We start from the raw sequence: 27,158 nt of genomic DNA on the forward strand, positions 1-27,158 counted from the left end.
TGTGTATTTATGTGAATAATAAAAGCAGAAATTTTTTTCATGAATAAATCAGTGCCTTATTTTTTAGTGATAGTTTTCATGTGTGTATGTTTGTTATGGTGAAAAAGTACAAATCACAGGAAATAAAATCTGTTACAGTGGAAAATATAGTGACGTGGAAAAAGGGAGGAGGTGTAGGTGGGAAGAAGGAGGAAATGTGATAAGGTAAGCCTCGCACCACCACTGTGTCTATTTATGTGAATAATGGAAGCAGAAAGTTTGTTTCATGATGAAAGCTGAAAGTCTCTTTCATGATGAAATCAGTGCCTTGTTTTTTATTGAAAGTTTTTTTCTGTATTTGAGGAAAAAGTACAAATCACAGGAAAAAAATTTGGTTGTAGTGGATAATACTTTCGATTATGGACAGTACGTGAATAACTATTTTGTTCACAATGCTTTTGTGTAGGTTTTAAGTAGTAATAGCAGTAGTAGTGATAGTAGTTTTATTAGTAGTGGTAGTAGTAGTAGTTGCAGTATGGGTTCCATCAGAGACGCACCACTGGCGATCTTCTCACCTACCTTTCAGACTCCTGGTCATCCTCCACTCGGGACTTGGTGAAAGCTTTGCCATTGTACTTGACATCTCAAAGGCTTTCGATCGAGTCTGGCATAAATCTTTAGTTTCCAAACTGCCCTCTTACGGTTTCTATCCTTCTATCTGTGCCTTCATCTCTGGCTTCCTTTCTGGTCATTCTGTAGCTGCTTTTGTAGACGGCCATCGTCCTTCTCCTAGATCTACCAACAGTGATGTTCCTCAGGGCTCTGTCCTATCACCAACTCTCTTCCTTTTATTTATCAATGACTTTCTATGCTGTACATCCAACCCTATCCACCCGTACACTGATGATTCTGTCCTTCACCTTTCCATTCGGTTCCTGCAACGTCCATCTCAGCAGTTACTTCAACAAACAAGGGATGAGGCAATAGCACACCTAATGTCTAACTTCGCTCGTATCTCTGAGGTAAAAATAAACTTGTTTTTAATGCCTCAAAGACTTAGTTTTTACACCTATGAACCTGACACAATCTTCCACACGAGTACCCACTAATGTTTATTATTATTATCCAGCTCAATCCTTCATCATCCTTGAACTTGCTTGGGGTTTCATTCACTCGGGATTTATCTTGGAAAGATCACATTACATCTCTTGTAAAATCTGCTTCCAAGAGATTAGGTGTGCTAAGCCGATTCCTTACCTTCTTTTCCCCTGCACAGTTGTTGACTTTATACACGGGTTTTATTCGCCCCTGTTTGGAGTACAACTCTTATGTGTGGGGAAGCTCCCCACATACAGCTCTTCTCAATAGGATGGGGTCAAAGGCTTTTCATCTAATTAACTCTCCTCCTCTTACTGGCTTCCTTCAACCTCTGTCTCTTTGCAGCACTGTTTCATTTTTATCTCTTTTCTATTGCTACTTCCATGGTCATTGCTCCTCTGAACTGTCTGCTTGCATCCCTCTACCTCTATGACGGATGCTACGCACCCGTCTGGCAACAAACTCTCATCCCTTTTCTGTCCAGCTCTCTAATGCAGGAGTTAACCGTTACTCCCAGTCCTTCATTTATGCAACAGATCAACTCTGGAAATGTCTCCCTCTGTCTTCCTATGATCTCCAGTCTTTCAAACGCAATGTGTCCAGGCATCTCGAAATGAACGGATCTTGAATTTGGCTCTCTTTTGTATTGTTTTTGTTTCTTTCTTCTAAGGAACGGTTTGCAAGCTCCTGGCCTTTGGTTCCTTGTTTCTTGTATAAAAAAGTTGCAGTAGCAGTAGTAACTGTAGTAGTGGTAGTAGTAGTAGTAGCAGTAGTTGTAGTAGTGGTAATTGTAGTAGTAGTTGTAATAGTGGTAGTTGTAGTAGTAGTGGTAGTATTTGTAGTAGTTGTTGCAATACCCAGACTTCTAGCGGCACAGCGGTGCTAGAACTGAGCGACAGTGCAAGCCAAACATAAATCTCTTAGTGTGTGTGTGTGTGTGTGTGTGTGTGTGTGTGTGTGTGTGTTTAAGGTGTTGGTAATGGAGCGGTGGTGAGGCAAGCAGGTATTGTACCTAAGCCAGCCTGCCTCAAGGTCGTTGCTATGGTTACAAGACTCACAGCAGAAATCACGCCACAGTTTTGGAAAACATACCCGGAAATGGTGTTTGTAATGGACTGGGGTTTTTTGGAAGTGTTATTATTGTGGAGGGCTAGTCTAAGCCTTAGTTGTGTCACCGCACTTCTGTCACGCATACGGGTGCAGGCAAAAAACAACAAAAATTGCCCCCTTTCCCCACTCTCTATCTCTGACACGCACTTCACGGACCATCTGAGGCAATCAGCTTGAAGTCAAAGGATTGGTGAGTATTATGGCACTTAGGTTTTTATTTTTGTGTATTAACTGAGATATGGAGGTTTAAAAATAGACAATTTTTTTCAGAGATGCCTGACTGGGAGAAGGGTTGATGAGAATATATGCCGGACACGATGGGTTAACCTAATGGTATCAGAAACGTTACCGTCGTTGTTATCGGCTTCATCACCTTCATCATCAGCATTACTGTTATCAGAATCGTTACCGACATTTTCAGTATTATTATTATCACTATCCTCATCATCTTAATATCTATGCTATAAAAGAATCAATGATTCTGCGCGTGTGAGTGCATGAAAGAGAGAGAGAGAGGGAGAGAGAGAGAGAGAGAGAGAGAGAGAGAGAGAGAGAGAGAGAGAGAGAGAGAATGTGTGTGTGTGTGTGTGGAATCTTGCAAGTAATCCAGCAGGTGAAGGTCAGTGGCCTGGTGGGTATGTTGGTGGGCAGGCGTGTTTGGGCGGGGTTGGTAAAGTGGGTGGGTGGATGGGCAGGGTTAGTGAGGTGGGTGGGTGGGCAAGGTTGATGTGGTGGGTGAGTTGGCGTGGTTGGTGGGTAGGTGGGGAGGGTTGGTGGTGTGGGTGGACTGGCGGGGTTAGTGAGTGGGTGGATTGGTCGTGGTGGATGGACAGGGTGATTGGGTAGATGTGTAGGTGAAGCGGATGAGTGATGTTAGTTGGATGGATGGGTGGGGTGACAGAAGTGGGTTAAATGGTAGTATTGGGAGGGGAGGGAATGTGAGTGGGTTTATGGGTGGGCAGATGTGCTGTTTCTGTCGGTGGGTGGGAGGGTGGGTGGTGTGGCGTTGTAGGGTGTTTGGTTAGGGTAGGCGAGAAGAGTGGGCAGGTGAACAGGGTGTGTGGGGAGGTTATTCGGTAGAATGTGCTGGCGGGTAGGTGGGGTGGGTGGATAGAAGGGGTGAGCGAATAGTCAGTGAGATAATAGGTTCATGTGGATTAGGCCTGTGATAAGAACTAGTTCATGTGGAAAAATAATTCGGTGGGAAATATTGTCCTTGGGGAAATGGGCCCAAGGAGGACCATTGGTCAAATGGGTGAAAATATGCCCGTGGAGAAATAGGTCAATGTGAGGATTCTGTGTTTCTCTGTGGAGAGAAAATATGAACATGAGTAAAAATCGGTTCATGACACACACACACACACACACACACACACACACACACACACACACACACACACACACACACACATATGGACAAGCATTAGCACGCACACGCTCACACATTCAATTCCGCATGCAAGCTTACGCGCATTAACGCACAGGCAGGCGCAAACACATATGGACACACACACATACACGCACACAAACACTCACACACACGCACACACGTGCACACACTCTTGCGCACACACACACATGCAAACACAGACACACACACACACACACACACACACACACACACACACACACACACGTGCACACACTCAAACTGTAACACACACATGCTTACACGCAGGCACGGACACATGCGCACACACATTGCACACACGCAAATACATGTACACGCACACACACAGGTGTACACACGTACATACATCCGCACGCCCACATTCACGCTAATTCACGTACGAAGATACAGAGGCGAACACGCACATATGCGCAAATACACACGGCCACAAACACACACACATGCATGCACTCAGACACGCACGTATACACATGCACAGACATGCACACACACACACACACACACACACACACACACACACACACACACACACACACACACACACACACACTAATGCATTAATCACACGTCCGTAGCAAATTCTCGGGGAGGTGAATGGCGGACAACAAACCACGCAACATATCTCTTCATCTTTCAAGCTTATGTAATCAATAGTAGGTGGAATTATTTCAGTAAAATTATTCCGTGTTGTATTGCCATATGTGCAATGATACTGGCCATCATTATTGTTCATATCCCACCCATCTCTTTTTTCACTATCTCGTTTGTAAGAAGCGGTTCCATTTTCAGCTTCACTGTGTTGGTAGGGCAGTCAGACTTAACTACCTGTCGTTCAGTAGGAGTACAGCGGGCCAAACACCCTGCACCACAGGTGTCTAAGGCAATCATGAGCGCGATTGTACGAGTACACTAGGGCTCAGATGAACATTCATACACACATGAACACACGCACACACATGCACACACACTTATTCATGCTCAAGCACACATTCACGCATACTCACACGTCCGACCCACACATGTACATACACACATGCACACACACGTACACCAACACACGCTTACAGATGAGCATAGACGCACAAACGCGCACGCACACACTAACATACACACACACAAATACATGTGCACATACACATGCACATATACAACCACGCACACACACAAAATCAAAAACACGCACTTACACACACACACACACACACACACACACACACACACACACACACACACACACACACACACACACGTGCAAACACATCCATTGTACATGTGTACACAAAAGTGCATGCACATCCTATAACTCAAACACTAGAACACATACACTCACATACACATGACCACACACACACACACACACACACACACACACACGCACACACACACACACACACACACACACACACACACACACACACACACAAATGCTAATACAAAAAGATGCACACACACATGCACACGCACACACACACACACACACACACACACACACACACACACACACAAATGCTAATACAAAAAGATGCACACACACATGCACACGCACACACCTGCACACAATCACGCACACAATCACGCACGCATATAGAGCATACACCCACAGTCATGCACACACATTCACACACACACATACAGAAGCACGCAAACACCCTGAAACGTCACACACACACGCTCACAAAGACAAGCTCACACGCGAGCATACAGACATGCACTTACGCTCACACAAACACGTACATGTACATACACACAGAACGCACAGTCACATTCACACACAATTACACACATTTACACATTCACGCACACACACGCTCACGAACGTACACACACACACACACACACACACACACACACACACACACACACACACACACACACACACACACACACGCACACATGCACTTGCAAAAAAATGCGCACACACAAAAACCCCCAAGCCCCCCCCACACGCACGCAGGCACACCCGCGCGCGCAAAATTTTAAAATCATATTGGCCAACTTACAGTATAGATGACATCCCTAATAATGTTGCTGACGTACAGTATTAATTGCAAAGTTAACCAGTACAGACCATAGTTTACATATTATGAAAAAATTATGGTAAGTGGAATAATGAAAATTACTCGTACAGTTTCAAGGAAGTAAATAAAATACAATGAGAGTATTATACATATTTTCTGTCTCTGTGATGCATCGACACTCCTCCTGCGACTCAGTGTTGAATTGCCACCAATAATATGAGAATCACATCACCAGAGGTAAGTGAGACACTGGCCGAGGCCACACAGGACGCAAGTGACTCAGATGGATTTGGGCTAGAGAAAACATTACTGTAACCCAAAGGGTTAGCCACATATACGGCTAGTGGATATGGAGGAGAGCATAAGCCCATGCGTACGCGGGCCCACAGAAAATAAAAGTGACAAAAATTTTCTCTTGTTCCGATAGCTCAGAAAAAAACAAAAACAAAACATAAATGGTTGTTGTTCTGATCATACATGATGCATCCCATATCAAGCAAAGTACCAGAGCATTTATTTTACTACACTGCAAGAGCACTGGAGAAAAAAAAAAAAAAAAAAAAAATCCTGCCGCAGCGTTTGATCGCACCCGTCTTCTGTGGCCCCCACTCGGTTGCCTTCACTCATTTACTTAGTGGTCAGACCTTAAGAGAAATGATATATTTGGTCAGCTTTCGTCCCCATCTGTAGAGTGTCACCGAGCTAACCCGTGAATTTAAGGGCTGTTACCCGGCATTGTCCGAGTTATTCTACACTTTTATTTGGTCTAGAGTTCTTTGATGTGTTGGGTCAGGTGGGTGAATATATATAAACTGTACCCTTACGAGACTGTAGACTGACAGTCTAGTTTCCACCAAATGACTATGCCAACTGAATCTGTAAAAGTCTTGGGGAACTGCCCATTTTGGGTGAGCTCTCTCTGGGCAGAGTTTCAGTCATCCACACACTGCGACTCAGCCCAGCTCAAAGATATGGTACACTGATTGGGAAGTAGAAGGAAGTTATACCTCATACCAATTAATCTGGCCAGGCATGTATGGCAACACTGTTCCTGCCGAGATTCTGATTGGCTGGAGGTGTTTGTTCGATTTCGTTGTTGCTAAAATTGATACTCTTTTTATTATCAGATGTGATACTGAGTTTGTTGACAATACAATCGTCAAAAGCAATAAGAAATCCGTTATATACTTAACAACAAATTTTCGTAGGAAGAAAGAGGTATTGAGTCAACAATGTATTATAACAGTCCAAGTTAAGGTCAGCATTCGACCAATTCCTTTGAATCTCTGACACTCCGTCATATAACGGAAAATTAAGGAAACCTGCTTAATCTAAGCGTTGGTATAACACAATTTAAATTTTAAGATCAGTCCGTACTGTGATAATAGAGGATATAAAATGAAATAGTTTTCCTTTAGCCTACTTTGATTTTTCGCGATTTTTTCAAACCTCCCTCCCCGCAGAACTCGTCTTTTCATTAGAATTTATAATTATTCAGAATTGTGGCACGATTTAAGGGTGCGGACTGATCTTAAAATTTAAATTGTGTTATACCAACACTTAGATTAAGCAGGTTTCCTTAATTTTCTGTTATATGACGGAGTGTCGGAGATTTAAAGGAATTGTTCGAATGCTGACCTTGACATGGACTGTTGTAATACTTTGTTGACTCAGTATCTCTTTCTTTCTACGAAAATTTCATTGTTGTTAAGTGTATAACGGATTTCTTATTGCTTTTGACGGTTGTATTGTCGACAAACTCAGTATCACATCTGATAATAAAAAGAGTATCAGTTCTAGCAACAACGAAATCGAACAAACACCTCCAGCCAATCAGAATCTCGGTAGGAACAGTGTTGCCATACATGACTGGCCAGATTAATTGGTATGAGGTATAGCAGATCATTTTCTGATACATTCAACTGAACGTAAGTGACAGTACCTCAGGAAATAATTTCTTAATTACTCAACTCTCAAACCATCTATCCCCCTCATAAAATAGTTAAGGTTTTTATATTCTCCTGAAAGTTTGCAGAGACGATTTAACTTTTTTGGCAAAGAAAGCTATATATAAAATCAATTGGAAGTACCAAGAACAAAAGAAATTACAGCAATTGCCTTCCCATTTTCCTTCTCACGTTTCCTAAGTTTTACTTGAAGGTTTTTCTTGGGTGGAGAATGGCCTGCTTCCATAATGAACTTGACTTATTTTTAATGTTTAGTACCCATTGCTTCGCATGGGCCGACCGCATATTCCCGATGTCTGTTGCTACTCGGCACTCGGAGAAATTAGAACCAATCAGCGCGTGCAGGGAGTGCGGGGATGTGGGGAGGGAGGTCAGTCCAACCATCCCCGCACGGGTAAAGAAAACTAATTTATCGGGTAACTTGCTCCTTCTATGGGCAGATATACTAGGTTAGGTTGGGTTTAGGATAGGTTAAGTTAGGTAGGGGTAGATTAGTGGTTAGTTAGGTTAGGCTAGTGACTTTTCACTAACCTAACTTCACCTAACCTAACCTATTGTATCTGCCCACAAAAGGAGCAAGCTACCCGTTAAACTAGTTTTCTTTACTTGTGCGAGTATAGCTGACTATAACTCCCCTACACACACCCACACGCACTGCGTGCGCTGATTTGTTCCAATTTCTCCTTGTGCCGAATAGCTGCAGACATCGGGAATATGCGAGCCGACCCACGTACTTTCCTTATATTATATTCTTATTACCCTTGCAGGTATACATTCGGCCTGACTCGTGGTGGGCGGTGGGCGCGATGGTCTTCTCGTCTGTGGGGCTGGTGATGACAGGGATAGTGGTGTGGGTGTTCCTGTCCCACCACAGCACGCCCGTCGTTCGTGCCTCAGGCAGAGAGTTGTCTTACGTGCTGCTGTCCGGCATCTTCTTCTGTTATGCTCTTACCTTTGTTTTCGTGCTCAAGGTAGCTGAATGGAGTGTGCATGATGTTTGAGTTTCTAATAAATGCTTAGGTTTTATCATTAATATCCAAAATGGTTAAGTTGAAATTTTATAATAAAATTTAGGTAAAAAAGATCTGCCTCAGCACGTGATGGTAGCGATAAAGCTGGGGGACTTCGCTGGCTAGTTATAAAAACGTCAGTAATCTTCCCTCCTGTCCTCAGAAGGATGGAAGGCGGATTGCAGAAGGGTAGCTTCAGCATGCAGTTCAATAAGCTCACGTCCAGCTTAGCCTGGGCAACAACAATAACATCAATAATAATCATTATTTTGAACTGGCTATATACTGCCGCCAGGTCTGACAGGTCAGATCACAGTCTCCCTTCCCAGACAGACATCAATGCTGCTGTGTTCTGCCAAGTGGATCAGGCTGGGTAAGGTTAGGTTAAGTTACAGTCAGGTCAAATTAAGGCGTACGTCAGGCCATGCCAAGTTGTGCCAAAGTCTTTACCTTCTTGCACAGCAATCAACGGCAGAGTATATCGTTCAGATGTTTGATAAGAAGTAAGGTTATATGCCATTGGTGGTGTATGGCGTACAGTGGTTTGGTCTGAGATTAGTTCAGGTCAGCTTGGTGCCAAAATTAAAATAGTTTATATCATCTCATTCTGGTTCAGACTTACAAGGAAAATAAAAATTTTACCAGGGCTTTATATCTTAAAAGAGAGATATGAAGAATTAAGTGTTAAAGGAGGAAGGAACAAGTACTGGGGCTTAACCTAGCATGCCAGGACACTATTTCGTGGGTACGGGATAACCGCAAACATGAATAAGCGAAGTTTAAAAAAAAAAAAAAATCCCTCATTTGCAGCCGCCTATGGTGATATGAGGGCATTTCCCTCTAGGGTTAGGCTAGATTAGTTTTTTCAGGTCAGGCGAGGTCAGGTCAGCTTTAGGTAAGAATTGAAGATCAAGTTAGGTCAGAACAAATCGAATTAAAACCTCTTTCCTTCCATACAGCCATCAGGAGCAATGTGCGGCGACCAAAGATTTAATTCAGGTTAGGTTAGTTTGTATCATTTTCGAATAATTTCAGCTGAAGGCCAGACCAATTATGGCCACTTAATATCAAAATATCTCTCCTCTTACCCAGCCATCAGCAGTGGTGTGTGGTGTGCAGAGGTTCGGCCTTGGGTTCTGCTTCACGGTGGTGTATAGCGCCCTACTCACCAAGACCAACCGCATCAGCAGGATATTCAATGCAGGCAAGCGCACCACCAAGCGACCCTCCTTCATATCACCAAGATCACAGCTGTGTATATGTTCACTGGCTGTCTCTGTACAGGTCAGTTGTTCTGATATTCCCTTGTTCTCTTTTCTTAAATCAGATGATGTGTTATTTAGGGGCTACCCTCAGACGACTTAACTCATCCCAGGATACATACGGTACTTTAAAGACGAAGAGTTAAATATAGCCTTCATTACCCCCCTCCTCATTAAGGGAGTCTCCTAGGCTGGATGTAACTATCTGAAAATGTAAAATGAAATGCATATAACGTCCTCAGACTGAAGGAGGTAACGTCTGGATGATGCACTCCTTCCTATCGCCACGCTCACACCTCATACTGTTCACCCATCGTCTCTGTCCAGCTGGATTCTTTTGTTATCGAGTTTTGTTCTTATGCATATTGTTTTGCGTCTTCTGTTGTTTCACATGTTAAATTGCTTAAAGTGCTTTCAGCGGATGATAACTGTGGTGTTATTAACCCATTGTAGCCCAGTGTCCAGAATACTGCACAGAACTGGGATTTTTCAAGCCTTCATAAAGTCGAGAACCCCCGGGTAGGGACCTGTGAGCTTCGCGACTATGAGCCGATAGGCGGAGGACGGTACGCTTAGTACCCACCCAGTGCCACCTTGCCCAGCACCCCTGGGATCCAATGGGTTAAAAATGCATCGGTCCCGTCTCCGTCCTTTTTTGATAGGTTGAAGAGCGTGATCGTGTGCTCCTTTCCTTGCGATGTTCAGCTGGGGACTGACGATGAGACAAAGGTCCTGTCATGGCACTGGAATGCTCTCAGTACAAATCAACAACCCTATTGCCCTTCCATCATCAACACCTTAGCTCAATTCCAGCGAAATGTCGAAGTGAAGCAGCGCACCACCTTCACTACGGTACGTAAATGAAGACAGAGTAGCATATGTGTCGCATACGTTGTACATTCAATTGAAGTAATAGTAACAATGCTCGGTCACGCCTCATGCATCTCCAGACACATATCACAAATAAAGCAATGAATAAAAAGGTATGACATGACAAGAATGTCAACAAAAATAATCCAGGTTAGGAATGCAAGATGCAAAAGAAATACAATGAAAAATTAGCTTAAAAAAATAAAAATAGAAAAAAGATTTAAGAAGAAGAATTAAAGACAATAAAATAAATAAAGAAAAAAAAAGTAGATGCTAAATAATTCCTAATGCCCAATCTTGTGAACTAGAATGAATAATATAAGAAAAGACAAAATTAAATTAAATTAAGAGCAGAAGAGTACAAGAAATATAAATGCATATCTATCTATCTATCTATGTCTGTCTGTCTGTCTGTCTATCTATCTATCTATGTCTATCTAATAATCCATCTGTTTATCTGTCTATCTATCTATCTCAATGAAAGTTCAATGGAATAAATAAATAGTTCAAGAAATGGTTGTTAAATGTAATATAAAACTAAGAAAAGGATTTAGGAATACTAGGCATACCTAGGCTGCAGTCTATATAATAATGTCAAGCTATATATATATATATATATATATATGTCTGTGTATTTGTTCGTTTATATAATGATAACAGTAATATTTATCGACCCAATTCTTTCTGCAGTAAGGCGGGGTAAGTCCAAAGAGTGTCAGAAAAATGCCAAACAAAAATGTTGGCGATATTGCACGACGCGAAAGTGCAAAATAGCCGGAAATGACGAAACGCAAAAATATGTGATAATTTTATTCGACTTTTTGGTCAGAATTGGGTCATTGTTGCCTCAATAACGGCATGGTAACAAAGTTAATGGTATTTGCAAACATTTTGTGATGGAAAGGGTATTAGTCCCACAAATTTTTACAGAAAGCACCAGTCTAAACAATAAATCAAGCTGTGTATGTGTGTCTGTGCATTTGTTCGTTTCTTTCACGAGAACGTTAATAGATATCCACCTATATATATTTTGCGTTAGGTAGGGAAAATTGTGGTTATCGCGCGCAACACAATGGCGCGAGATCCTCAGAAATCGCGACAAGCAAAAATATACAGAAACAATTTTTTTGAATTTTTGGTCAGAACTGGTCATTGTGGGGTCTGTAACGTTACAAAAATATATTGGTATTTGCAATGGAAAGGCTATTAATTAGTTCTGCAAATTTTTGCAGGAAAGGACTAAAGTCTCACCAATCTAAAACCAAGGTTTGGGTGGGGTCTGGCGCTGGGTGCAGCCATGCCATACTTCCTAAACGAGCGATGAGTAGATTCTGTTATATATGTAATAGGCATCACAGATAGGTACACACATCCTAATACAATATAAACGTAAGTATTCTAGCATATCAAAGGTAGGTAAACTTGTAATGCATATGGCTATTGTACATCAATAAAGAAACGTGGCATACATATTTTACAGTGTTGCTGAAAAAAATGTAGTTACTTTTACCGACTTTCACGGTAGTTCTAAGTTGGGTAAGTAATGTAACAGTTACGTTTATAATATAATTTGAAGGAATCAGTAGAACATACGCTATTTTCTTAATAGAAATAAATAAGTTAAAACACTCACGAGCGGCAACATCCAGGCCCATACTGGGAATCATAAATTATATGAGAGAGAGAGAATGCGATTTTTAAATTCATTATTTTGGTTATATTTATAACTTAAATTAGTTTGTCTTTACACACACACACATACACAAACACACACACACACAGAAGTGGGTGAAGTCATGTCAGGCCAGGTGGCGAGATGTGAGCGGCGAGCTCTAACGGTGTCAGGTCAGCCACTAGCCAATCAGAGTATAGGAAACAAGGCAGCGCTGTACGCCGGGAAATCCCCGGCTGGACTCCACCCAAACCTTGGTTTTAGATTGGTGAGACTATAGTAAAATTGAAGGATAATCTGGTCAGCAAAACTAGTGGAAAATAGTCAATAGTAAAGTATATAGCTAATCATCAATATGCTAGAGATTAATATGGAAAGGGAATAAATAATATGAATGGTCTTAAATAGTAATGTAATGATTGGGGTAATAAACCCAAATACTGTAAATACCAAAATAATTCAGACAAGCAAACTTGTTGTAAGTAATTGTAAATAAAGTAAACTAGATAAATGATGCTAAGCAGAACAATGCTTGATATAGACAAAAAGCAACATACAATTACTGTATAAGGTACTAAGGTTAATTTAAAAGGAAGGAGTCACTCTTAATATCTAGCAAATAAAAAACACTATATAAAAGGTTATGAAGACGTATAATCAAGTAAAACTCAAGCAAAAACTCCTAGTCTGTCAGAATCTCAGGCATGTCACCATAGTTAAATAATACTATTAGGTAATAATTTTTTAGGTGGAGGCTTGTGGTAAGTGGGGGCGCCCATCATCCACCCACTTAGTGTAGTGGTACCTTGTGTTTAGGGTAGCTCTACATCGAGTGACAAGCCAAATGATTTCCTGTAAACCAGGAAATCATTTACAACGCTGGGTGGTAACCTTATAACCAACCGACACGTGTTCCCTACGTGACAGCAAGTGGGTTGGCGGAGGGTTAGTGCCCCTTCCCGGAAAACAGCTAACTAAAAATACGAACAAGAAGCCTCGGACCAGGACTGACCAAAAGATGACGACTAAGGACCGTACAAAGGACACGGTACAGACGGCGACCTGGAATGTAAGGGGTGCAAATGATGAGGTGAAAGAGAGAGAGAGATTGTCCAGATGCTTGAGGGTGCGAAAGTGGATGTATGTGGATTAACAGAAACTAAATGGCGAGGTAAGAGTGTGAGAGAATGGGAGTATGGATGGGGTGTATGTGCAGGAGTAGGTGAGAATGAGAGGGCAAAAGAAGGAGTGTGTATTGTTGTAACAGATAGAAGGAGAATATAAGAGAGTATGGATCAGTTGGTTCAAGGATGGTGTGAGTAAGACTGAAAGTTGGACTGCAAATGTGGGGTGTTTGTGTGTATGCGCCAAAACAAGATCATGCAAGCAGGGTGAGAGAAGAGTTCTGGACAAATGTGGAAGTGTGCATGGAAAAGTTTGAAAGGAATGAGAGAGTGTTTTTGATTGGTGATATGAATGGTAAAGTAGGGACTGTGAAGGTGGATGGAGTAGTTGGTGAGTGTGGTGTGCCTGCTGAGACAGATGAGAATTGCAGTGCTTTAGTGGACATTTGTGCCGGGAGGGGGTTGGTGATAGCCAGTACCCTCTTCAGGCACAAAATGATCCACAGTTATACATGGCAACTGATGAGAAGGATGGATGGTGAACTGAATGAAAGAAAGGCAATGATTGATTATATGTGTGTGGATGAAAGGATGCGAAGATGTGTATTGGATGCAAGAGCATATAGAGGTTGGGGGAGTGGACTTTCTGACCACCACCAAGTGGTGGTCAGAATCAAGGTCCAAGTAAAATGGAGAAATAGGAGGGAAGGACAGGAGGAAGCAGTACATACAAGGAGAGTGGAATAGTTACAAGAGGATGAGAAAAAGGCAGAATATAAGAGAGAAGTGGAAGAACGATTAGATAAATATGAATTGGAGCAGATGGGAAACGAGGAATGTATGTGCAAGATATTCAAAGTGGAAATATGTGAAGCATATGAGGTGGTGTGTGGGGTGAAGAAAAGATGGAAAGGGGTGCAAGGAACAGCATTGTGGAATGAAGAGGTGAGACAGGCTATGGCACAAAAGAAGAAAGCATATAGCGAATGGATGAGAAATAGGGGCGTGGAAGGAGTTGAGACACGGAAGAGAGAATTGTATGCAGAAAGGAAGAGGAAAGTGAAAAGATTAGTAAGAGAGAGCAAGAAGAGAGTGGATGAGGAATTTGGAAGGAATTTGAGTGTCAAGTGGAGGGTATGTAAGAAAATGTTATGGAAAGAGTTGAAGAGGGTCAGATAGGGTGGCAATGAAGTTAGTAGGGGAGTGAAAGATAAAAATGGTAGATTACCAGTTGAGAAGGGAGAAAAAGTGTGCAGATGGAGAGAACACTTTAATGAATTGTTGAACATAGAGAATGACAGTAATGCGAGAATAAATGGCTGGGGAATGACTGGGAGAAGGAGGGAGGTGAGAAGACAGGCAAAAATCAGTAGGATGGAAGTTGTGGAAGCAATGAAGAAAGTCAAAATGGGGAAAGCCCCAAGAATGGATGAAGTGTGTGGTTTAATGCTGAAGCATGGGGGAGAGATAGTAGTAGAATGGATGTGGAAGATGTGCAGATTGGCCTGGGAGGAAGGTAAAGTCCCGGAGGATTGGAAGTCAGTATAATTATTCCCTTGTACAAAGGGAAAGGGGAAAAAGAGGAGTGTGGTAATCATAAGGGCTTTGTCTTCTTAGTGTAATAGGAAAAGTATACGGTAAGATACTTATTGACAGAGTTAGGGAAATAATAGAGGAATTAGTTGGAGAAGAACAGGGAGGCTTTAGGAAGGGAGAAGGTTGTGTAGATCAGATATTCATTCTTAGATCTTTAGTGGAAAAGTGTCTAGAGAAGGGAAAGAAGTTGTATGCGGCCTTCATGGATTTGGAGAAAGCATATAACAGGGTGGATAGACAAGGATTGTGGAAAGTATTAGGAATATATGGAGTAGATGGGAAGTTGTTGAATGCTGTGAAGAGTATGTATGAGGGTGCTAAGGCTGCAGTGCGTGTGGATAGTGAACTATGTGAGTTTTTCTATTTGAAGGTTGGGTTGAAACAGGGATATGTCATGTCTCCATGGTTGTTCAGTCTGCATGTGGATGGGGCTATAAAAGAGATACAAGGTAGGGCAGTGGATACTGAAGTGGCCCTAATGAGAGAGGGCTGAGTTTGGAAACTCCCTGTACTGTTGTTTGCAGATGATACTGTGTTGATAAGTGAAGACGAAGAGGGGCTGCAAGGCTTGGTGGATGAGTTTGGGAGAGTGCGTAAGAAACGGAATTTATAGGTGAATGTAGGGAAGAGTAAAGTAATGGTCTTCGAGAGAGGTGAAGTGAATGAATGTACAATGGGGTTGGATGATGAGGAAATGGAAAATGTGAGTACGTTTAAGTACTTGGGTAGTGTGATGAGTAAAGATGGAAGTTTGGAGGATGAAGTGCTTGAAAGGGTACAACAAGGAAGAAAGTTGCTGGTTCCATGAAGGCAGTGATAAGAAACAGTGAAGTTAGCATGGAAGTGAAAAAGTTATTACATGACAGTATTGTGATACCAACTCTCACGTATGGGAGTGAAGCTTGGACGTTGTTGGAGGGGCATAAATCAAGAGTGAGAGCAATGGAAATGAATTATTTGAGAGGAGCCTGTGGAGTCACATGGAGAGAAAGGCTGACAAATGAGGATGTGAAGAAGCGCCGTGGTGTGGATGTGGATGTGATAGGAAGCATTAGGAGAAACACATTGAGGTAGTTTGGCCATGTGGAGAGGATGGGGAGTGAGAGACTGACGAGGAGAGTGTATGTGAATGAGGTAAAGGGGGAGAGAGGGAGAGGAAGGCCAAGGATGAGATGGAAGGATTGAATGGAGAGGTATATGAGGGAGGGGGGGTGAATTGGGAGCAGGGCAGTGAAATGGCGAGGGACAGGGTGACGTGGAGGCGATTTGTTTGTGGCCACCTCCTATAAGGGATTAAGGCGTCTGGCAATAGATAGATAGACGTAATAAACGTTACAATGTTTGCTTTTAAACTCGAACGTGAATGATCTGAGGAAAACTTCCGGACACCAGTTCTATGCTGCGTCTCGTGGAACAATCACAGTAGCTTCACGAATCTCCTCACCCTGGCCTCAAAACGACGGACACAACAGAGAAGCACACACACACACAGTATAGTAGTTCACAAATACTTCATCCACTAATTATCCACAGTGCTTGTTATTGTCCGAGGAAGAGTGGTTCCATGTCACGAATTGCTGTTTGGTGGTCGACTATAATCATTCAACAGTATGAACGGCAAGTAATAATGAAGCTAGTAAAGTTACGATATTCAGAATTTTACCGAAATACTCGTCCATCAACACAATGGCCGATTAGACAGCATGGCATGGAAGTCTAATGGAAATATATCCATAACATACCTGAATTAAACGATGTACTGTATGTCGAAGATTCAAGTCAATATTCTGTGCAAGTTGCTATTGGAACGATACTGAACTGTTCCACATCTCATCCTCCGTCTTCACAGTCCCCAGATCCTCCCCCCTCTACCTCCCTCCTTTCCCATCCCTCTGCCTCGCCTTGCCAGCTTCATCTGCCTGTTTCATCTCTTCCTATAGAATGTCTGACATTGTGATTTTATAGATTTCCGGATTAAGATTTCACGGATTCAGTTTTTCGGAATATATTACTGTATAGGGGAGGCACTGTGTTTTGAAGTATAGATTCACCAGCAAGCTCATTTCAGGTATAGTCACTTAGAAGTGTGTGTTCAGGTTAGGTTTGATTAGGTTAGGTTACATTAAGTTCAGAGGAGAGATTGAGACAGTTGGTAGAGGAGTTTGGAAGGGTGTGTGAAAGGAGGAAATTGAAAGTAAATGAGAATAAGAGTAAAGTGATGAAGTGTACGAGGTTGATAGATGGTAGGGGGATGAATATAGTTTTGAATGGTGAGTTGCTTGAGGAGGTAGATTGTTTTAAATATCTAGGGTCACATGTTGCTGTGGATGGAATAATAGATGCAGAAGTGAAGTTTAGAATAAATGAAGTAGGAAAGGTGCTGGGAGGAATGAAAAAAGTGTTTAAATGTTGTTCACTTAGAATGGATGTAAAGAGAAGGGTGTATGAGGGTGTTGTGGTACCGACTGCGTTATATGGGGCTGAAACATGGAATATGGGTGTAGCAGAGAGGAAAAGTTTGAATGTAATGGAGATGAGGTGTCTGAGGAGTATGTGTGGAGTGACGCGTATGGATCGGGTGCAAAATGATGAAGTGCGAAGGAGAACTGGAGTTGTTCGGGAGATGGCTGGTAGAGTTGAGCAGAGGGTGTTGCGATGGTTTGGGCATATGGAGAGAATGGGTAATGAGCGATTGGTGAAAAAGATAACTAGATCTGATGTGAGAGGTGTAAGGCTGAGAGGAAGACCACGAATAGGATGGATGGACAGTGTGAAGAGAGCGCTGGATGCGAGAGGGATGTCTGTTGAGCAAGGAAGAGTGGCTGTGCGTGACAGAAATAAATGGAGAGAAATTGTGAATGAATAAGTGATGACGCAGCCCTGAGGGGATATTCTCCCGCATTTGGTCTGATCAGCTAGTCAGGTCAGGTGCGGGTAAGGGGATGGGTCTCTTATGATGTGGCAGGGGTAAACCAGTTCTGCTGTCGGGCCCTTCTGCGGATGTCACTGATTGCATTGCGCAGTTGACCCTTGTGCGGTGTGGTGCGGTGAGGATCTGTCCGTTCTCCCCTTTGGGGCTAAGATGCGAATGGATGTGTTTGAATGGATGAGTAAATGGGGAGTGTGTCGTCCTGTCTCGGCTACCTCCCTTTCCTTGGGGGAAGCAGCCTAGGTATATAGATAGATAGATAGTAGCTGCAACACCGGGAATGAGCTTGCTGGTGAATTTATACTTCAGAACAGAATGCTTCCCCGATATATCACGATCTGCTTTCCCTTTTCCCTGCACTATGGTGCTAAACACAACTCCCCACCTCTAATCATATGCATGCTCGCGATGTTCCTTTGCGGTGTACTCCCAGTCACACACGAAAGCTAGAACAAAATATTGCTTTGCTCAATGTTTGTGTATGTCTGTGTGTGTGTATGTCCCTCTGTGTGTATATATATGTCACTTGTGTGTGTGTGTGTGTGTGTGTGTGTGTGTGTGTGTGTGTGTTTTGGAGTCAGTTGGTTGGGTGGGTGTGGTTAGTGAGGTTGAGTAAGTGGGTGGGGTTTGTGAGGTTGAGTAGGTGGGTGTGCATCGCCAAGGTGGGTGGGAGGGATGGTTGTTAATGGTGGGGTGGGGGGGAGGGTTGTTGGGTTGGATGTGAGGAGTGGCTTGGGGTGGGTTATACGGGTAGGTGGATTAATGAGCAAATGCTTGGGGTTGGCTGGGTGGGTCAGTGGCTGGATCGGTGGGTGGTGGGATGGGTCGGAAAGTTAGGTTTGGATGGAGTGAGTTTGGTGGATAAGTGGGGGTTCGAATGGGTGTGGGATGAGGGTGAATGGGGGTGGTTAAGAAGGGTGGTTTGGCATATAGATGGAAGAGAGGGTCGATGAGAGGAGTGGGTGGATAAGATGGGTGGGTTCCCAGGGCGGGGGGTAGGCAGGTGGGTGAGTGTTGAGGAAGAGGTAGATGGGTACGTTGTGAAGGTTGTGTGGGTAGATGTAATGGATGACACTGATGGGTGAGCAGGTGCGTGGAATATGTGGGTGAGGAGAGTGGGTGGCAGGGGTTGGTGAGCAAGATGGGTCGTCGGAATGTGTGGGCAGAGTGGGTCGTCAGGGTGGATGGCACGGTGGGTCGCCAGGTTGGCTGAGAAAATTGCGTAGGCAGGGTGCTCTGGGAGGGTGATTGGATTGGTGCGTTGTGTGGCTGGATGGGTTCATTTGGAAACGAAACTCTATCAATTATCATTCTACTGAAATCTGCTAAAACTTACAATATAATCACTTCTCATGGAACTGAAGATGGATCTGTTGATGTAATAATACACCTAATAGTAGGATAAATGAAAGTAACATTATGTGCGGCAAGACGTGAGAGTGAACGAAGCTTCAGATCTCCGATCCATCAGCCTAACAAATCAGTGGTTTGATAGGAGTAAGGATAGGGATTTTGCGGGGTGGACTTGTGCGATTAACCTGCCTTCTACTGGCAGACTACCCCGTCCTCTTATAGTGTTACACATCCTTCCCTGTATTAAAAGATTTGCTGCACAGAATGTCATTCTGTAGCTCGAAATCAGTGAGCGATACCGATAATTTTGGTAAGGTGGAATCATCCTCAAACTCTGAGAAATAAATGACCTGATGCCAAGCAGGACTGACAAGTTGGTGACTCCTGACAAGATCATAATCTAGAGGTATGCAATCTGCGGGAGATGATATCATAGCAACGTTCCATGACAAGACTTCGGCTACTACAATAGTTTTACTGTACCAGGAAGAAATTTAAAGTAGGATTAAAGTCCTGAACTATGAACAGCAAGCGAAATGGACTGACAGATTACTTCCCTTGATGATACCACACCCAGGCAAATGGTCTTTTTGGATAAGGATTGGGTAGCCACGTACAATGTCTCAGAAATGGTTTAGCGGCCAAATTACCGCCAGGGCTTCTCAGTGAGTGACGGTATAGTTACTTTCGGCAAATGTAAGGACACGACCAGCATAAGCTGTTACGCACGTCCTTATTTCATCACTAAACTGCATCCCATACCTTTGCCAGAGGTGTTAGTGCGCAGGAGGAGAGGTTTACTATAGTCTGGAAAGGCCAGAACACGGATATTTATAAGTGCCTCAATCAGAGCATTAAACGTCTTAATTTCGGCTTCGGACCACATAAGACACATCCATACTTCATTAAAAATTTCGCTCGTGATGGAACAGGTTGGGCAGTGTCCAGTGGACATAACTGTTAATGAACAGCCGAGAATTCCCAGAGGCCTAACCAGTACGGACGCCATAAACATCACTCGGAGTAGGAGAGTTCTTAATTTCCTGGATCTTTTCATCTGATGTATCAATACCATTAGCATCCACCACGTGACTGAGGAGTTTGTTTCGTAAGAAAATGGCATTTAGTCATGCTAACACCTTTAGGGACGGATGGATTAGTTCATAGCCATGGCGCACTGCACTGAGGTGCTTCCCAATTGCACGCTGGTCGAGAAAAATTTTTTAGAACTTTCTGGTCCGGCTCTTTTCTGCGAATTTTCAAGTGCATGCCTCAGAAATACGATAGGGCGATAGACAAATACAATTTTGACGAGAAGTCAAAACCGCGGAGTATAAACAACTTCGCCCTCTGTCTGCATCGCTGTTAACTGATGTATGTGCAAAAATCTAGAACGGGGAGCAACAAAAATAATTTCTAAGCACGAAACAACAAACAGAAATGATCTAAGCCCAATAGTTTGGGATCTATAAATGTTTATAAAGTTGCATGTCATATATTTATACATTGTACACATAGCTAGTTTTCACCTACAGATTTTGAAAGGTGTGTGGGTGCGTGTTTCTTTTTTTTTCTTTTTTCTTTTTTATCCCGGCCTTGCTCACATGACGTTGGAAGCAGTAAAGGAAATTTGAGCAATATTTTTCATCAGAGCGCTTACTGCTCACATTAAACTGTTTCTTGTACCTGGCTTCCATCAGGCTTTTTAGAGAAACTTTCTGATAATATGCAAATGTCTATATGTACAGAGAGAGAGAGAGAGAGAGAGAGAGAGAGAGAGAGAGAGAGAGAGAGAGAGAGAGAGAGAGAGAGAAAGAGAGAACTTGTGGCGTGGGAGGCAACAACGTGAGAGTAGCTGAGCAAACCTTGTGACAATAGAAACCTCGTTTTTGTCGTCCAAGCTGAGGGATTGGATTCGAAGCCATCTTCGGTGAAACCAAGCTGCGTCGTTTTTGTCGGCCAAAGTGATACGAAGCCGGCCCAAGCATTTGTCATTGAAACCAAGACCGTCTTGTTATCTCACCCAAGCGTGGTCGGGAGCAGTCTTCCTGCAGCTTAGGGAGAGTAAGAACGGCCAGCAAAGACACATACGTGATAAATATAATGAAAATCGCACGATGTGCGTAAAATTAGGGTGCAGATGGCTAATAATAACGACATACTGAGCCAGTTCAGCACAAATAAAGGACTTCGTGTAAGTTGCATATTCGTCAGATGATCTTCTTCGGCGAATCCCTCTGTTTACATTGCGCTCGGCAGGTGCAATTTTTCGGTTCTACAGATCCTGGACTGTTTTTGCGGACAGAAATCAATCGCCCCAAGACGCGCTTCGAATCCCAAGCTCCAGCTTGGACGACAAAAACGCGGCGCTAATTGTGATTTCCTGTTTTGTTGCTCAAGCACTCGCATGCAAGTGGTTTCCTCCTGGGTTGATCATGGAAAACCACTTATACCTTTTCCTTTCATCAAATTTTGCTTTTCTTTCAAATGAATGGAACAGCTACTTGTACGAATTTTTCATTTTTTCCCCTGATAAACATTGAAATAAATTAATTTTTAGCCTATGTTGCTCAAAATATTTTTTGATAGGTAAACTCTATGAGCGCGCGCTCAGAATCTTACGAATAGCATAAAGGAAACCAGACTTTTCTATCATAATCAGCGCCGAAGCAACTGAATTTAGGGGAAAAAAAAAATGAGAACTGTTTCTAACACTGTGATGCGATGCCTGGATTTTTAAAAATGCACAGTATCGCTAACTTCCCACTCTTCGTGCATCGCCGCTAACTGATGTATGTGCATTAATCGAGTACAGATAGAAAGGAAAAAAAAAAAATGAGCACGGTGCAACAAACAGAAATGAGAAAAACTCAATAGTTTGTGAACTATAAGTGTGTTTAGAAGAAAAAGTTGCAGGCGAAATGTTTATACACACTGCATTCTTATCTGGAATTCGCCTACATATTCTTGAAAAGGTGCTCTTTTATAATAGAATCGTGACGTTTATCTCTGTAAGAATATTATAAAACAAACTAGACATTTCTATTATAAGTAGAACCAATTTTTTTTTCTTTCGTTCTAAGTACACAAACTATTGGAGATACTTTTCTGAACGGAGTATGAATGAAAAGGATATTTCAGTGGCTAAAGTATGAATGTAAACCCAAATTCATACCGGAAATAATAAACGAGTGTAATGGGCTTGAACAGTGATATGTGCCATCCTGGACTACACCTATACGTTTTCTTCACTGAGAAATATGGGTTATGGTATTTTTGTATGAATACTATAATATTGCCCTTTAGGAAGAGAATGAACTAACTACATGTTCGTAGCGGAATAATGTACGCTGTCTCGGAGATACTAATATGACTCTGTAGCATTATCGGTCATTTTCGTTGACGTATCAGGAAAACCATAATAACTGTTATTTGGTTTGTATGTACAGTATATGACGTATGGCTTCTGCTAAATACAATGACACCAAATACAGTTCTGTAAATGGTAAAATATATGAGTCTCGTAGGTGTATAAGATATGGCTTTGCACATAACGATGATCATTTTGTTTTGATGATTTTTTTTGCCTTGAGATTGGCAATTGGTATCGGTATATACGATTGTACACCTTTTTGAAAGAGAATGCAATCAACTGCATGTTGATGTAAGCAGCTAAGGAGATAAGATTTTTTCTTTTTTATAGAGTGCGCCACTCTCATATCGGGTGTTACGCCAAAAGCATTTTCGGTATTTTCGTAAGCGTGTCACGTACCATATATTGACCATATAATTGTTCACTGAACAACTGAGATACTGTAACTTGAAAATAAGCGATGTTAGAGCAGTGTAAAGATAGGGGTTTTCCCTCCGGCACACACGAGGGTTGCCACTCCCATTTAAATGGTCACACTCCCCCTTAGAAGACGGCTTCAGACTCATGGCTGGGACTATTTCCTTCCAGCCTTACCCATGACGAGCTAGTGACACATATTAGGCGACGTTGCCCCTGTCCAGTTCATTTGTGAGAACGCGATGTGTGTTCACGTTCCCAGATTTCAAGGCATTTGGACACAGTTCCCGAATACATTAGCGCTGACATGCAAACGCATCAGTGTCACTTAATCCGTAAACACATCAACATTACATCCCTAAAGGTGTTAATTTTAAGGCCAACAGGTGACAGCCTTTCGAAAATCTGATTCAGTTTTCTTTGTGTTCTTGTATACAGCTGCTAATGACGATGTCATTAAGACAAGCAAAAAGGGAATGTCCAGTCATACCTTGGAAAACTGTGTAAATTAACCATAAAGACTGAGACTTTATTTCCCAACCCAAAGGGCTGTAAACTCCAGATGGAGTGCTATATGCCGCGATTGGACGGAAAGTCTCATCCATCTCCACTTGCCAATAACCAATAAGAAGGCGAAGAGAGGAGAACACTGTCATTGCATTTGCGCTGCTTTTACGTGTACCATACGATAATTACAAGACACAGCTCACTGGTCACCAGAAACAGAGGGCTATTCCATGAACTGTCTGGTTTTCAAGGACGTCATTTCAAGCATCATTTTAATTATTTATTAGATACAACTAGTTGTTTGTGTGGCAGTCTGTGCACAGGCACATACAGTGGTTGAACGCCTGGTTCCAACATGATGGAGTGTATCAGAAGGTAAGTATTGCCCACACGTTCACGAGGCAAGGCTGCGACTTCCTTAAATTCTGAGAGCAGGTTAAACAGTTGATTCCTGTGTTCTAAATATTCACCTTGTTTCAATTTTTGTTCAGTGTCCGTGGAAGAATTTGCTAATACAATCGCTGAATTATTAGATGCTAGTCACTGAACAAAACCCAGACATAGAGACGGGCAAATCGTGGCATACCACTGTAGCTGCTGGGTACACCAGGAAATTCCTTCTTTGTCCTACTCTTAACCTTCAAAGGAGCATTGGTAGTTTTAATCGGGTACAAAAAAGGTAGATCATCCTTCAGCACTGACCACAAGGTGGACTCAATGGTTAAACAGTTCACGGGACATGTTTCAGGCAGTGTTATTGCATCCACTCCTTTTTGCGCTCGTACAACCTTGGCAGAGACTTTCATAAGTTCGTGCAGCAACAAAACTGTGCACTGATTTATCACCGCCCTTCTCGTCTCTTCCTGCTGTAGTACATTCACTACCGGAACGGTGTTAGATAAGGGAGAAGAAGAATTCCTCTTTGTGTCACCGCTATAGGACAGCACCCATGTGTGAATGGTCTCAGTTTTAGTTATATAACTTTAGTTAGGTGAATTACGATGAGCAAATTCAGGATTTGGCTGAGACATAGTCGTGTTGTTTGTATGAGCGGAGGAGTTATGAGGGTCAGACACAGGTGAAAGTGTCCTGGAGTTGATCACAATTGTTGATCTCTCTGAAATTTCAGCTACTTACAATTGAATGAGATATGGGCAATCCAGGGCTTGAACACAATGGCCATCAGTAGAAATTCCTCTACTAGCAGGCAATAAATCTGTTCTTGAATGGAACATAGAAGTACTTCCAAGTAAAATATCAGCAGGGTTTCGGAGCATACAGGTGACATAGAATTCACAATTAAGTGGCTTTGCCTCATTATGTAAGGAAATATCAAGACGCACTTTGCCACGAACGTCAAACTCAGTACCATGCACACCGCAAAGACAAAGATCAGGTGGCTCAAGAATGTAACTCCACGCAAGTGCAATTTGATCTGACGGAAGGAGACCTCTAAAATCAAATTGACAGGCACGCGTATATCTATAAAAAGAGAAACATCAGTGTCACCAAATTTCCCACATACCACAACACCTAACGATGTTAAGCGTTGATGATGCCAAGTGGTGGTACAGATTCCTCTGTCTTTACTAGGGAGAGATGTTCCAAAGTCTAGCCTGGTCTTCCCGCCGCGGTCTACGAGCAAGTATTCTGCATTCACCAGGAGAGTGCGAAAGTCTTTGTGATATGTGCAAGACTTGCGTCCACATGTACGGGTGTTAGACTGACTTCTCCTCCTCCTCTGTTTCCTAAAAATATTCTGGCGCAGATACAGCCCGCTTTCACCTGTTCCTGTGTGCCACAATATCAAGTCACAGTGGAATGCGAAGATGAAGGCCTACTTGACGATCTGTCACGGTTAAACCTACAATGATAAGGAGTTTGTGAGTGTTGCAGACCCAAAGGAGAGCTGCGGGCAGGTGGTGCGGAAGCGGTTTTTGTAAGTGGGAGAGAACTGCTGCCGTGATCAGCGACAGGTTGGCCAGATCCTGTTTGTTTGATGTAGAAGAAACGGCGCGAACAGCGTCTATACTGTTTGTATTAGATTTGATTCAATTTTTGCTTCAGAGCAAGCTGTCTGTTGTTTGAACGTTGTCTCCGTAATAGTGGCCAACTGTTTCTAGCCTAGTCAGTTTAAAAATAAAAAATATCCAAAGAGCAGACTGACATTCTTTAATGGCCTCTAGTATTTGCATTCACAGGTCGCAGAGCAGATCATGATCTGGTTTGGATCTGAATCCAGATTTTTCTCTTCCGGTTCACAATAAAAGAACAAGATGATCAGTTTATGATCATAACAGTTGCTGGTCATGAGGCTCATCTTACCAGTGATGTCTTTCCACAGCTTTGCATGGCCCTACTTGCCATGGATAATGATGATGATTAGTTAAATTACGCCACTCTAAATTGTGCTGAGGCCAATTTTATGGCAGATGAGCTACCACATATGTATGCCTGCGTGGAAGACCTGAGGGGTAATCTTCAAGAAGATATGAGACCACCTTATTTTGCCGTTTTCCTCTATTTAATTTTTTTCCCCGAAGTCTTTAATGCTTTTTTTTGTTTTTTCCTGAGTGCATTTTCTAGTCTTTCGGGCCGAAGACAGACGAGCGCCGTCATACAACCCCGTCTTGGCACCAATCTTCCCTTATAAATGCAATAAATTTTATCCAAACCCAACCCATATGATCATAACCTCATTTATTCTAGCCTACCCATACCTAGCTTACATTACCTTAACCTAAATTAAAATTTCGTATCCTAACCTAATTGATCCTAACTGTAGCACCAGTCGAGCAGGGCAGTACTCCCGAGATGGATGGAAAGCTGATGACAGGGAGTGCTGGAGCTCCCGTTTCATCAGCCCTCAGGACTAGTTCCTGACCATCCCCCTTTGCTGAACTTTTTCAGTGTCTCAGTTACACAGAGAGTAGGCCAGCATGCTCTCCAGTACAAATATCTCTAACTGTCTACACCAAACTACATGCACAGTACACACTACACTTCCTTTTCCAAAATTAAAAAATTATTATGGCGTCTCATCACCAAGCCTCGGAGTCCCCAGGGGAGGGGGACCATAAATGCCCCCACCATCCGCCCCTCTCCCGGTGACGACTCGAGGTGCCTGGAACCACTGTCTGACTCATTTCTTCATTTCTGGAACATTCGCGGCCTTTCCTCTAACTTTCGCTCTGTTGAGCACCACCTCTCCTCCTCTAAACCTCACCTTCTTTTTCTAACTGAGACTTAGCTGTCTGAGGCAACTGACAGCAAACCCTTTTCTGTATCCTCCTACTTTATCTATACTCATTTCAAAGCCAAAGGTGGCTGTTGTGTATATATACGCAACGACTTATCTTGCTCTGGTGTTCCTGAACTCAATTCTTCTGAATTCTCTGCACTCTGGCTTCGGCTTTCCTGTCATTCTCTGACTAAATATATCTGTGCTGTTTACTTATCCCC

General features: G+C 42.7%; 1 protein-coding gene across 1 annotated transcript in view; it reads left to right on the plus strand.

Annotated features, from left to right (window-relative positions):
* The window catches only part of LOC145400781 (metabotropic glutamate receptor 6-like), a 351,959-nt gene that overhangs the window by 274,582 nt on the left and 50,219 nt on the right, over positions 1-27,158 (plus strand). The window contains exons 13-14 of the mRNA XM_080273218.1: positions 8,351-8,554; positions 9,686-9,877. Of these exons, the coding sequence (XP_080129344.1) occupies positions 8,351-8,554; positions 9,686-9,877 (396 nt within the window). The remainder of the gene's footprint in view (positions 1-8,350; positions 8,555-9,685; positions 9,878-27,158) is intronic.

The sequence above is a fragment of the Coenobita brevimanus genome, chromosome 53, assembly GCF_032717465.1.
Source record: "Coenobita brevimanus isolate Jiangsu-jjx chromosome 53, ASM3271746v2, whole genome shotgun sequence".
Taxonomy (NCBI): Eukaryota; Metazoa; Arthropoda; class Malacostraca; order Decapoda; family Coenobitidae; genus Coenobita; species Coenobita brevimanus.